The following is a 13823-nucleotide window of genomic DNA, read 5'->3' on the forward strand; positions in this document are numbered from 1 at the left end:
CTGTCATCAAATACCCAGTGTTAAGTTTCCAGTTATCTCACAATTTTTTTTTTTTTTACAAATTATTTGAATAAGGAACAAAATAGACACATTACAGTTGATTGATTTGTCTCCTAAGTTTCTTAGGCTAATGTTTTCCCTGCATCTCTCTCCTTTTATTTGTTGAAGAAACTGGGTTATTTGTTCTTTAGGTTTTCGCAGTCTAGATTTTGCTGATTACAGCCCCGTGTGTCTGTTCATTTAACCTGTTCCTCTGTCCTCTATATCTCCTGTTAACTGGAAGTTGGATCAGATACAGGTTCAGGCTTTGGCAAAACACACACCATTTTGTAGGTGGTAGTGTGTTCTACCCAGAGGTACACACCGTCTGATTGACTGTCTTCATGTGAAGCTTGCAGCTGTTTATACTCAAAGCCAAGATCCATTCACCCACCCTCTCCAAATGCCTCTACAAGGCCGTTGGGCAGTGGTTAGTCCAAACCCTTCTCTTTCTTGGCCTGTCTGCAGCTTTTGCATAGTTGATTGCTCTTTCCTCCCTGGCGCACTTTGCACTTGGCTTCGGGACACCACCCTGTTCATTCTGACTGCACTAACAGTCCTTTCTCCACCTCTTCTGCTGCTTTCTCCCCATCACAACCTCTGAGTGTTGGGATGCCACAGGTTGTGGTCATGAACTGCTTCTCTTCTGCATCTGCCTTCACTCCCTAAGTGATCCAGACAGTCTCATAACTTTAAAACCATCTGGAAAGCGCCACACTGATATCTCTAGTTGAAATATCCCTCCATAATCTGAACTCACAGACAACAGCCTGTTTGGCCTCGCCACTTGGATGTCTCTTAAGCTTCTCAACTCAAAACTTGAACACAGACTCCTGATACCCTCCAGACTTGTCCCCTCTGCAGTGTTCCCATCTCTTTCCAGGTGTTCAGGCCTTAAAACCTCAGAGAGATGCTTAACTCCTCCCCTTCTCACACACCCCACATCCAGTGTTCCCACAAATACTGTTGATTTCCCTTTCGATATATATTTAAAACCCAGTCATTTCTCCCCATGTCCACCACTGTTGCCCAGGTCCAAGTGACCATCATCTCTTATCGGGACTGTTGGAGCCTTCTACCTACCTGGTCTGCCTGTAGTCTTCCACGATGGCCCTGCAGTCTGTTCTCAGCAGAACAGCCAGACCGATCCATGTTCAGTCACTGCTCTGTCCCAGGCCATCCAGTGGTTCCCTGTCTCACCCAGAATAAAAGCAAAGTCTGTATGGTAGCCTCCAGGGCCTTCTGTGATCTGAACCCTCCCGGCTGTGTGACCTCTGCCCTGCCCCTAGCCTCCATGGGTATTTCACCCTAACAACCCCACTGGCCTCCTGCTCCTCTGTAAAGATCCCAAACACGTTCCTAGCTCAGGGCTTTACATTTGCTCTTCCCTCTGCCACCAACCTGAACCATTTCTTCCCCACACCCCTAGCCCCTACTACCTACCACCTGGCAGTACAGCTGGTGTTCTGGCGTCCTGCACATTTTTGTTCAGCTCTCACCATATTAGAGAGGCTTCCCTGACCACGCTGTTGGGTAGCCTGCTCTCCCTCCCACACACACCATCTCTCCCTTCCCCTGCTTTACATACACTCGCCCTCTGACATACTCTGTGTGTACTTGTCATCCTCTCGTGAGAATCTGAGCTCCCAGCAGACAGGAACCTGCTCTGTTCCATCTGTTGCTGTGTGTTTCAGGTGCCTGGAACAATGTCAGGCACAGCATATGCCCAGCAAGTAGTGGTGGAATGGTCACCCTTTTCTTGTCGATCTGAACTGTTCTTGGGCTAGGAGTTGGCCGTCCCTTACTCACTTTGTGACTTGGGGAGGTTCCACAACTTGTGTCTCCACTTGGAAAATAGGAATGATGGTGATATCCATGTAGCAGGGCTATTAGGAAGATAAAGCAACTTAAGGAAGCCGGTCTCAGCAAGGCCGCCCTCCTCTCCTCCTCTGCTCTTGGTTCCATCTCTCGCCTGCCCAGCATTGAGTCTTCTGGGCTGGTGTGCACTGAGGTGCTGGCCAGCCTCCTCTTCTCCCCTTGAAGGTCTGTACCAACAGCCAGGCTGTTACCCCAAAGCCAGGAGTGGCAGAGAGGGTGTGGGACAGAGCCAGGATACATGACGCTGGGCACAGCATGGCCCTGCACCGTATTTCACACTAATGGTGGTGATGATGGGGCTTTGACTTGTGATTAGAAATGCCTCTAATGGGGAGAGGCCCCTGTCCCCACTCCCTTCTTCTCACATGCAACTAACAGGGGCACTGACATCGATTGATCCTGCTACAAGTCAAGCACTTGCATATTTTCATCTGATGTAATCACATCCACCCCCTTATGAAGTAAATGGTATTTTCTACATTTTTTACATGAGAAAACTGAGGCTCGGTAGGTTAAGAAACTTGCTCCAGGTCACGGGGTTATTTAGCCAAAGAGCAGCGAGGCTGGGATGTTTAAGTCCTTATTCCTAAAGCCAACACGAGACTGCTTTTTCTGTTAATTCACTCCACCTGTGCTTACTGCGCAGCTTCTCTGCTGCAAGCAGCGTGCCCGGTGCTGGGGTAAAGCGGTCAAGAAGCCTCTGCCCGCAAGGCACTCTGTAGTGGGGGACACCATTACAGGCAGAAGTAAGTTGCAGGAAATATAGGAGGGGGTGGTGCTCGGGGGAGAGACTGAGGCCCAGCCTGGAGCTCCTTGCTCACCAGACTCTGGAACCTGCAGTGCTGTGGCAGTAAATGACTGTCATCCACTCACTGGACCTTCTTTCCTGGGCGTCCACAGGCACAGTCCTGACCCCCCTGCCCTGGTGGCAGAGGGCATCTGCAAGGCTGGAGGGGCAGAGCTGCGGCTCCCTCCCCGGGCGTCTGCTGGCGGCAGGCAGTGTCATGTGGACTGTGTCCCGGCCACATTCCCCTCTTTTCCTCTTCCAGACACCACCCAGTTTTCAAATCCTGTGGGTACCTTTTAAAAGGGTTGATTTAAAGCCTTCTCAGCTGGAGACATACAACAGTAGAACCATTTTCTAAATGTATTTTTTTGGTAAAAAGCAATATTACAGAAACATTAAAGGACTTTTAAAGATGAACAGAGTCACCCGTAAATTCTGTGATACAACTCCCAGATCCCTTCCAAGAACACACATTTTTCTACAGATGTCATCATTGTGAAAGTACAGTCTTGCATCCTGTTTTTTTTTTCCACTGAGCATTTTAACATAAGTATTTTTTATGTGTTCATGAATTCCTCCTAGGCATGGTTAAGGCACGCACTATTCCATTCAGTGCAGGCCCATCATTTACTCAGCATCCTCTTTTGTTGGAAATTTGGGCCGGAAGTTTGTAGTGAACATCTTCACATAGGCTTTTTCCTCCTCCACCTCGTCCTCCTCCGTTACAGCCTTAGTGCAGTTCTCAGGAATGGAACTGTTACAGTAAAGGGTTGTAATCTTAATAGCACGTACTCTGCGTACACGCAGCTTTTCAAAGGGCTGTATATCCAGTTTGCTTTCCAGGCAGTCTTGCCTGCAGGAGGCGAGTGCACTATGACACTACTGCCCTGAGTTTTTGGGATTTCATTCCTTTTCTGTTTTGAATGCACCTCACTCTAGCAGTGGACCCTTTGTAGTCCAGCTGTGGGGAAAAGCCTGCCCTTCAGAGTTTAAGAATGCAGTCAGAAAGGACTTCTAATTGGAGAGAGGATAAACTAACGAGAATAAAATAGCCGCAAAGGTTGGGCAGGCTTCCCTAAAGAAGAGACTGTCTGTTTCCATATTTTGTTTCTTATTGTTATTAAAGTATATCTATTATAGAAGATTTAAAAAATACAAATAAGAAAATACCACCTGAAGTCATTTTTTTCCAGCATATTATGGGTAACAAATGTTAAGGTTACATATATTGCCCTTGCCCTCTCTCCCCCCTCAAGTCAGAGCTTCAAGCGTGCCCATCCCCCAGTTGGTGCTCATCGCACTCATTATGTATGTATATACCATCCCCTCCCCCCACCTGCCCAACCCCCGATAAATGTTATTCCTATATGTCCACTTAGGTGTTGATCAGTTAATACCAATTTGCTGGTGAGTACATGTGGTGCTTGTTTTTCCATTCTTTTTTTTTTTTTTTTTTTTTTTTTGGCATATTGTGGGGGTACAGATTTTAAGGTTTCAATAAATGCCCATTTCCCCCCCTTTGTTTTTCCATTCTTGGGATAATTAACTTAATAGAATGGGTTCCAGCTCTATCCAGACCACCTGAAGTCTTGTAACCCAGGATAACCAATTTGGTATATATCTTTTGTCTTTTTTTTTCCTGTGCTTTTTTTTTTTTAATTTCTGTTTAAGCTGATTTTTTTTCTACATAAAAAAACCAAAAACATTTTTCATGACATCAGTTACACAGCAGTGTGATTTTTATTGGCTACATAGTATTCCATTGTCGAAGCAAACCCCTGCCATTTGACAATCAGACAGCAATTTTTTCATCATAAACAACGCTAACCCTAGCACAGACATCTCTCAGTGTGTGACTTAGGTCATTTTTAAGGATAAATTCCTTGAATCGGAGTTGCAGGCGAAGGGGCTTGTGTATTTGGAGGTTTTGGGATGCCCCGTGCTTGCAGTTTCTCTTCCCCTGTAGGCATGACTCACAGCAAGGCCTCCACCCCCACGGCCTCAGGGATTCCCGAGCCTTTTCCCTCCTTACCACCTGCCTCCGATTGTTGTTGAGCCAATTTCAAACTTCCAAGAGAGGAGCCCAATTGATCTAGTTTAGAGCCAAACCCCATCAGCTGAAGCTCGAGGGCTAGCCCGTGAACAAGGTGCCCTTGGATTTGATTTTTTTAGGGATGTGGCTAGGTAGGTCATGAGTGGGCACGGCCCCAGCACAGCTTGTGACAGTTTACAACACTGGAGCTATCTTTTCTTTTTCTTCTTTCTTTTTTAAGAATGTCTTTCTGAATAGGTTGTATTTTTAGGGTCAAATCCTTAGTTTTTTGTATGTAAGACAGAGAAATCAAAAAAGAATAATAAACCTTTTTTAATTTAAAAATAAATTTAAATCCTTAGTTTGATTCACTCAGTGTGCCTAGTCAGCTGATTCCTTCCTCAGTGCATACTATGTGCCTGGCCCCTGTGCCAGGAGCCAGAGTTAGCAAAAATGAATGAAAATAGGAATCTTGGCCTCAAGGAGCCCTGTCTAAGAATAATGATATTGCTCTTATATGTATAATGTTTACAGCCTGCCAGGTCCTGTCAGTAAATTCTTTGCATATATTAACTCATGGAATCCTCCTGCCAACCCTTTGAAGCAGAGTTTTGGAGATGAGGAAGTTGTGGCACAGAGAGGTTGTATAATTTGCCCAAGGTCACACAGCTACTAAGTGGTAGAGCCACAGTTGGAGATGTGTCCTAAGCGCTACTGTGTAGAGCTGTATAAATAGCTGTGGGAATGGTTTGACAGATTGTAGCTGTGCAGGATTGTGCAGCCATTAGAATAAGAAGGAACTGACATAGAAACTCTTCCAAACCTATTAGGTGGGGGAAAAACAAAGCTTCAGACAATGTATGTATCCCATGTGTGGTTTTTAAAAGCTTCATAAGCACAAGTATATGTATCACCAAAATGTAACAGGTCACGGGATAGGGACAGGGTGAGAGGAGAAGCCTTTTGTTTGTCTTATATGCTGTGTGAATCATATAAAATGGGGGGAAATATTGATACAGCTATAGAATGGAGTAGAATTCACTATTCAGAATTATATACTTCTAGTAAAGAATTTTTAATAACATGACAAATACATTTGTTAAAACAGTATTAGATAAAAGCAGATGAAGTTATATCTTTAAAATATATATAGAAGAGGTGAGGAGGAAGTGTATCAAAATATTTTAAATGGCTGCATTTAGATGGTAGGCTAACAAAAAAAGTTTTCTTTTTACACTGTACTTTCCAATTTTCCATAATCTGTGTTTATTGTGTTTGGTGTTTTTTCTTTTTTTAATTCTGGATTAGTATGAACATCCCCTTCTTACATAATTGAGGCATAAAGTCATGAATTATTATACCTTCCAGGCTTCCAACTTTCATCTTTTTAAAAACAGGCACCCTGGGCCTGGCCCTGAGCTCCTCCATCCCAAGTGCTCACTCTGGGTCAGGTCCCTTCACAGTGATTGTGCCTCCTTCAGATGACCGTGACAGGAGGAAAGCTGCCCTTCCCACCTCGTATTCCGTTCCAATGACCTCCCTCTTTGTGATTGTTTCCCACAGTGGCACTAAGGAAAACAGAAACCAGCCATCATCTCTCCCTAGACAAAGCCAATGTCCCGCCTGAAATCTTCCAGAAATCGTCACAGCTGGCAGAGTTACCACAAAAGCCACCACCTGGAGACCTGCCCCCGAAGCCCACAGAACTGGCTCCCAAACCCCAAATTGGAGATTTGCCACCTAAGCCAGGAGAACTGCCCCCCAAGCCACAGCTGGGCGACCTTCCACCCAAACCCCAGCTCTCAGACTTACCTCCCAAACCACAGATGAAGGACCTTCCCCCCAAACCACAACTGGGAGACCTGCTGGCAAAATCCCAGACTGGAGATGTCTCACCCAAGGCTCAGCAACCCTCTGAGGTCACGCAGAAGTCGCACCCAGTGGATCTCTCCCCAAATGTGCAGTCCAGAGATGCCATCCAAAAGCAGGCATCTGAAGACTCCACTGACCTCACGCCTACTCTGCCAGAGACGCCCGTACCACTGCCCAGAAAAATCAATACGGTGGGTGGGCACCAGTGTTCAGGCTCTTACGAACCCTGTGCTACACTTTGAAAGCTGGCAGGAGGGAATGCACTCCAAATTACACAAGAGAAGTTAGGGGCTTGCTCACCTAACTGGCTCTACTTCCATGCTGTGGTTCCAGCATTATGGTGGAGTGGAGCCTACTGCTTAAAAACCCAGGCCTTGGACTCCAGCAGGCTTCAAGACCTGGCTTCAGAGCCTGATACAACCACACCACCTTGGCAGGCTGTTTTCTCTGAGCCTTAGTTTCCTCCCATAATATCTGAGATTATGGATGATTAAATGCAGATGAGCAGCGCTTCCTGGCACATAGACTACTGAGCAAGTGTTCACTCTTATCTAGGAACCTCGTCCTAGATAACCTTTTCCTTTCCCTAAAGTCACAAGAAAGCAGTTTGCCTCTCTGGGTTCTGAGAATCTTCCGAGTCAGTGCTTCTCACTGCATCCTCCTGGAGGAAGGGAAGGCAAAACCCAAAGAGACTTCCGCAAACATTTGTAGAAGTTTCATATTCTATCACTTTCATGAAATGCTTTCCACTGTATAAAATGTCAATTTTGCTTTAATATAAAAATGATATTTCTTCAAAGTTTTTGTGGAGAAGTGATGCTCCAGGAAGATGTAATGTGCTGTACCCAGGCTGAGGAGCAAAGTTCATGTGGCCACCAAAAGCCCTCCCATGGTACATGGCAGCTCTACCCTTCTTCGTATTTTATTGTAAAAGTGTTATAATAAGCCAAGTGCGGTGGCACATGCTTATAGTCCTGGCTACTTGGGAGGCCGAGGCAAGAGGATTGCTTGAGCCTAAGAGTTCAAGACCAGGCTGGGCAATACAGCGAGACCCCATTTCAAAAAAAAAAAAATTACAATAAAAGCGTGTCACATCAATACTAAAGGAAAGGTAAGAAAAAGAAAACTCATCCTCCTGTGGATTTGAGCTACCACGTTTAGTATGGTGGATGCTTTTAATATTTAAAAGGGAAATCTCTCACGACTCCCAAGCACCCCAACAGCCTCAGTGGCCTTTGGACATATGCAAAATTCCATTTCATGCTACACACTTTTTTTAATAGTTTTATTATTTCATATAATCCTCCCATTGTAAATTAACACAGTAAAGAACAGGCACGGTGTCTCACGCCTATAATCCTAGCACTCTGGGAAGCTGAGATGGGTGGATCGTTCAAGGTCAGGAGTTCGAAATCATCCTAAGCAAGAATGAGACCCCGTCTCTACTAAAAATAGAAAGAAATTAATTGGCCAACTAAAAATATGTAGAAAAAATTAGCCGGGCATGGTGGTGCATGCCTGTAGTCCCAGTTACTCTGGAGGCTGAGACAGAAGGATCACTTGAGCCCATGAGTTTGAGGTTGCTGTGAGCTAGGCTGATGCCATGGCACTGTAGCCCAGGCAGCAGAGTGAGACTCTGTCTCAAATAGATGGACAGAAAGACAGACACACACACACACACATACACACACAGTACAGGCCTTCTCGGTTGCTCAGAGTCAGACTAAGTTGCAAATCTGCCACATCCCCGGTTCTGCCAGGCTTCTCAGAGACACCAGCACAGGCCAGAAGGGAGCTCAGAAAGGAGATTGACAGGGTGATTAAAGGAGAAACCAGGGACAGAGAGGAAAAGTCACTTGACCCAGAACATTTAAAGAGACAGCTAGGTTTTTTAATTGCCAATTATTTAATTAGTCAGATGTGAAAAAACATCCTTTAGAAGGTAATAATCTCTGTTTCCATCTTTCTGTTTGCAAAGAACTGGAAGTCCAACAGATAAAAGACCAAGTCAGAACTGGTCAAAAGTTAAAACTGTTTCGGGAACTGCATAGAATCCTCCCAACCCCGGCTGGTCCCACTGTGTTTAACCAGCATGTACTGACTTGGTATTTTGCATGAGGACTAAGAAATTTGTTTATGCTGCACATCCGATATGCAGAAGCTGCACATTTTGCGTTACATCATGTTTCCTAAAAACATTTTTAGACTCTGCTGTCATTTCTGCAAGCTGATGTTGTGGGTGTGGCGGGGACTGAGTGCTTCGTGTTTTTGGTGAAGCTGAGTTTTGATCCCTACCCATATTATTTGCTTTCTGGTGAAAATAACTCAGCGATGCCCGATCACTAATACTAATGCAGGACAGGTCTGTCCTTCATTCCTTGGGAACACACAGCACACTGGGTGCCTGGCAGACATTCTTCCCACGTTCAAGGTTAAAGAAATCAAGGCTCAGTGAGGTTAAGTCACTTGCCCAAGGTCACCTGCCTTACAAAGAATGCTGTGCTTGGCCAGGCGCGGTGGCTCATGCCTGTAATCCTAGCACTCTGGGAGGCCGAGGTGGGCGGATCGCTCTAGGTCAGGAGTTCAAAACCAGCCTGAGCAAAAGCGAGACCCCATCTCTACTATAAATAGAAAGAAATTAATTGGCCAACTAAAAATATATAGAAAAAATTAGCCAGACATGGTGGCGCATGCCTATAGTCCCAGCTACTCAGGAGGCTGAGGCAGAAGGATTTCTTTTGCCCAGAAGTTTGAGGTTGCCGTGAGCTAGGCTGACCCCATGGCACTCACTCTAGCCTGGGTACCAAAGCGAGACTCTGTCTCAAAAAAAAAAGAATGCTGTGCTTCTTTTTTCCCCTTCAGTCTATTCTTTCAGCTAAAACCCAGCTTCTTTATTTAAGGGGAAAAACAAAGTGAGGCGAGTGAAGACCATTTATGACTGCCAGGCAGACAACGATGATGAGCTCACATTCATCGAGGGAGAAGTGATTGTTGTCACAGGGGAAGAGGACCAGGAGTGGTGGGTATGTGCCTGTTTCATTCGTGCATTTGTTCCTCGCTCCCTGGGCAGGCCCTGCGCTGGGTCCTGCAGGCTCCTGCCCGCTGCGTCGCTCCCCTAGCCGTCCACCAAACGCCGTTTGCACTTGGCGTCCTCCATCACTGACAGGAGCTACAAAAACAGCTGTGGTGCTTTGAAAACGGGTCAAGAGAATTAACATTTTTATGTGCCTTTACCCCATGGTGTCATACGACAGTATTGTGAGTTTATAAGTATTTTCTAATTTTTCAGATATGAAAAACTTGGGCGTGTTGCCTGTGACCACACAGACAGTAAGCAGGCCAGGTCAGGATCTGACCTGGCTCTGATTCCAAAGCTGTGTGCTTTGCTCGCCATTCCACACCGTCCCCCGGCTAGGCGTCAGAGGCCCCAGTTCCTCTTCAGGCTCAGCAGTTTACAAGCACTCAGTCCTCAGGCTCAGTCCTGAATCTGGGCTGTAGTTCTCTGTTTGTAAAGTGGGGCCACGATACCTTTTTCGTGTGATTTTAGGTTAAATGAGACTATCTGTGAAAACTCCCTTTTTCATTAAAACTTCACTGCCCCGGTGTCAGGAAGGGAAAATGTCAGTGTCCTCTGCATGGTGGCTGTTTGGAAATCAGAGGCCCCTGTAGAGACCCAGGTTATAAGGGCAGCCCACACATCTGTTGCTGTTCAGGCTGCCCAGGGAGTAAGTCTCCCCATGGGACCTGCCAGGCTGAGCTGCAGTGGACAGCCACCCCTTACACTGTCCTCATCGTCACTTCCCAACGTCAGCAGAAAAATTCCCCTTCCCTGGCAGCCTGAGCCCCCTCCTCCCAAGAGGGACTCAGTTCTGTCTGCTGGGAAAGGACCTGTCGTTTACAGTTGGGTCAGCAGAACCTGCTATTGCCCCAAAACACCCATGCACATAGACACGTGTACACGCGTGCATGCATGCACATGTGCACGCTCACGTTTGGCTTTTTTCCTTCAGGCCTTCAGACAGTGACTTCAGATTCTTGATCACAGCTTTAAGGGTTTTGCTTGGACTGAAGTAGTAGTTCTCAATTGGAGGCAGTTTTCTTTTCTAATTTAGGTCATTAGAAAATGTTTGCAGGTACCCATGGCTCTCACAGGCTTATGCAGCAGACAATAAAATTGCCTTAGGCCACCATCAGTCTCAACCTTTCATGATATTCTTCCCTCCACAGTAGCTAGAAAAGAAGTGATTGGTACCTAGGAGCCCTTCCCATATAATATTTTTTTCTTTTTTTAATGTATCACACAAGCCCAGGAAGAAAGGATATTTTTAGCCCCATTTTAGGCTATTAGCAAGGATTGTCTGAGGTCACCCACCCAGAAAGGCGGCTAAGCGCCATGTTTCAGGACTAGGACTCTGGAGTCTAAAGCCTGTTGTGTGACACTTTGGGCAGGCTAGTCCATGCCTCTGGGCCGCTGTCCCTTCATCTATAACATGAGGATCATAAGAAATGTCTACCTCATGGGGTTGCTGTGTAGGTGCAGTGAGATCCGTGCAGAAGTGCTGAGCATATTGTAAGTCCTGTCATTGGCTGTTTCATTACGTACTTCACGACCATTACGGTCTCTCTCATTCACTGAAAGGTGGGGAGGGGTGGGCCTGGGATTCCACCCAGGGCTGTGGGCAGACTCTGCGCTGGGCTCTCAACTACTGGGCTTGTCACAGGGCAGCTGCCTGCTGCCCCCAGCCTCACTGCTGTCTTTTCTCCTTGCAGATTGGGCACATCGAAGGACAGCCTGAAAGGAAGGGAGTCTTTCCAGTGTCCTTTGTTCACATCCTGTCCGACTAGCAAAAAGCAGAACTTTAAGATTGTCCACATCCTTCATGCAAGACTGCTGCCTCCATGTAATCCTGTGCACAATGTGTATATAGCTGCTGTTACAGAATAAGAAACTCATGGAAGGGCCACCTCAGGAGGGAATATAGTATGTATTGTAAATATCCTGTGTCTTCTGCCTTCGCCAGTATTAGGGTAGCCTTGGGACCCGGCGCGCCTTACTGGTTTGCCAAAGCCATCCTTGGCGTCTAGCACTTACATCTCTCTATCTATGCTGTTTCACAAGCAAACAAACAAAAAAAGTATAGGAACTGCTGGCTTTGCAAATAGAAGTGGTCTCCAGCAACCGTTGAAAGGCATAGAATTGACTCTCTGTTCCTAACAATGCAGTATTCTCAATTGTGTTACTGAAAATGCAACATTAGCAAAGAGGTGGGTTCTGTTTTCCAGGTGAAACTTTTAGCTCCATGACAGACCAGCCTGTAGTTATCTGTGTACACAGTTTACAGCTACAAAAACCTACTTTGGTATTTATTACAGAAAAGTGCTCTGTTAAATGTAAGTGTTATTCCTTCAGCAAAATATTCACTGACCCAAAACTCTTTGTGGCATTTTACAATGCACACAGCCTCATGCAAGCTTAGACAAACAAGTGGATTTATACTGTCTTATGATGGTGAGTGCCCGCCCCTGAGATATTACCTCATTATGCAAAAATAACATATCCTTCATAACTATTTTGACAAAAGTTTAGAACACGTCTGATGAAGTTCAACGTTCAGGAACCAAGGACTGCCAGAAAATATTAGCCTCTACATTATGCATGCATTTAGAAGCTTACCTGAAATCTGCCTTTTATAAAGGAATAGTATGGATAAGTGGAACTGTACATTTTTTAAACTTGATTGCCATTAAAGCAGAAATTATAAGGTTGCAACAATATTTGTTTCTAGTTATTTGGCTTTCTCGAGAGTGTGGATTTACATATCATATCATGAATCAGCATCCCTCGAATGCGTTGAAGCATCTAATGCATCAATTTTAAATTATTTTTTTAGTTTTCTTGGATAAAGTTAAACTTTTAAAAGATTATTCAAGACGAATTTAAGTCAACCCTTCACACAGTTTCCCCACTGTAGAATCCAGGTGCTGAAACCAAGCTTTTCTTTTTCCATGCTCTTTAGTAAACCCCAATTACAGATAAATTTTTCAGTCCTAAGCTCTGTCAATAGACACGTCACCTTCAAGTCAATTCATAACCAAGTTTTTGAACGCTGCTATGAATTGCACTGTGAAAAGCACTCTCTCCCTCTCATTTTTCTTTTCATCCCAGCCCTGTTTATCAGATCATTAAGAACATTGTGAGTATTTCAGTCTTTTACACAGTCTGAATTCTGGAAAAGAATACAATAGTTGTACTCCACAGCCAGTGGAACTGTCTGATTCCAAGACTCATGTGTCGTTCTGGCATGACATTTGCTTAAATTGCTATTTTGGCAGCAGCACAGAAAACTAATATTTTTAAGTAGAGAATCTTGGCAATGAGTGAGAAATGTTAATTTCACAGAAGCACAACTCCCAACCAAACCCTTAGGAAAAGCCCTCTTTCATAGAGTCACAGTGCTCAGTGAATATTAATTTAGTTCTGCTTAAGTGGTTACTATGAAAACTTTGAATAGCCACCTAATAAATAAACCTTGCATGACAAACCTGCAAAACATTTTATCAGCTGTTATTGGAAAGTGATTTTAAGCAATTGTTTCCTCAGTATCAGGGCACACGTGAATTCCCACACCAAACCGAGGGCATGAGGAACCAGTCCACTCCTGGCATGTGGCTGGTGGCTTTACCAGCCTCAATATTTAAGCCACGCTGGTGTCAGAACAGAAGTTGGCGTCTGAGGTTGCTCAGTGTCCCATTTCGTTCATGTACACATTTTAAGTTGCATTAAAGAGCTATTCATTTTTGTGGCCTAGACTATTTTCAACTGATCTCAAAATAAACTGTTTTTTGTGTTTTTTTTTTTCAAAAAAAAACACACACAAAAGCCGCATGTCTAAAGTTACATGGAGTCAGTATCTATTCTTCTTCTCCTTTTGCAGCAACTTACACAAATGCATTTTTAATAACCTTTTTTCTGGTTTGTTTTGTTTTCCATCAGGAATTTGCGTTCTCTCTAATCCAGCTTACTATGGGACATAGGAAAACTAGGTAGACATACCTTTGGTGATCTTGTTGAGTTTAAATCTGATCTGGTTCTTAAACTCAGTGAGCCACTATCTGCAATTTTGTACATGATATAGTATTTTGAAGGTATTGAACCTTATGAAAAAAATAGCAAATTAGATTTTTTTTCCTACAGAGGGGAAAGTTATGTCCTGC

General features: G+C 44.7%; 1 protein-coding gene across 2 annotated transcripts in view; it reads left to right on the forward strand.

Annotated features, from left to right (window-relative positions):
- Positions 1-13460, forward strand: part of ASAP1 (ArfGAP with SH3 domain, ankyrin repeat and PH domain 1) — a 342366-nt gene extending 328906 nt beyond the window's left edge. For both annotated transcript variants that reach the window (XM_012785407.3, XM_076005020.1), the window contains 3 exons: positions 6300-6799; positions 9509-9631; positions 11379-13460. In XM_012785407.3, the coding sequence (XP_012640861.1) occupies positions 6300-6799; positions 9509-9631; positions 11379-11453 (698 nt within the window). In that variant the 3' untranslated portion in view covers positions 11454-13460. The remainder of the gene's footprint in view (positions 1-6299; positions 6800-9508; positions 9632-11378) is intronic.
- The last annotated feature ends 363 nt before the right edge of the window (positions 13461-13823 follow it).

The sequence above is a fragment of the Microcebus murinus genome, chromosome 7 (assembly GCF_040939455.1).
Source record: "Microcebus murinus isolate Inina chromosome 7, M.murinus_Inina_mat1.0, whole genome shotgun sequence".
Lineage (NCBI taxonomy): Eukaryota > Metazoa > Chordata > Mammalia > Primates > Cheirogaleidae > Microcebus > Microcebus murinus.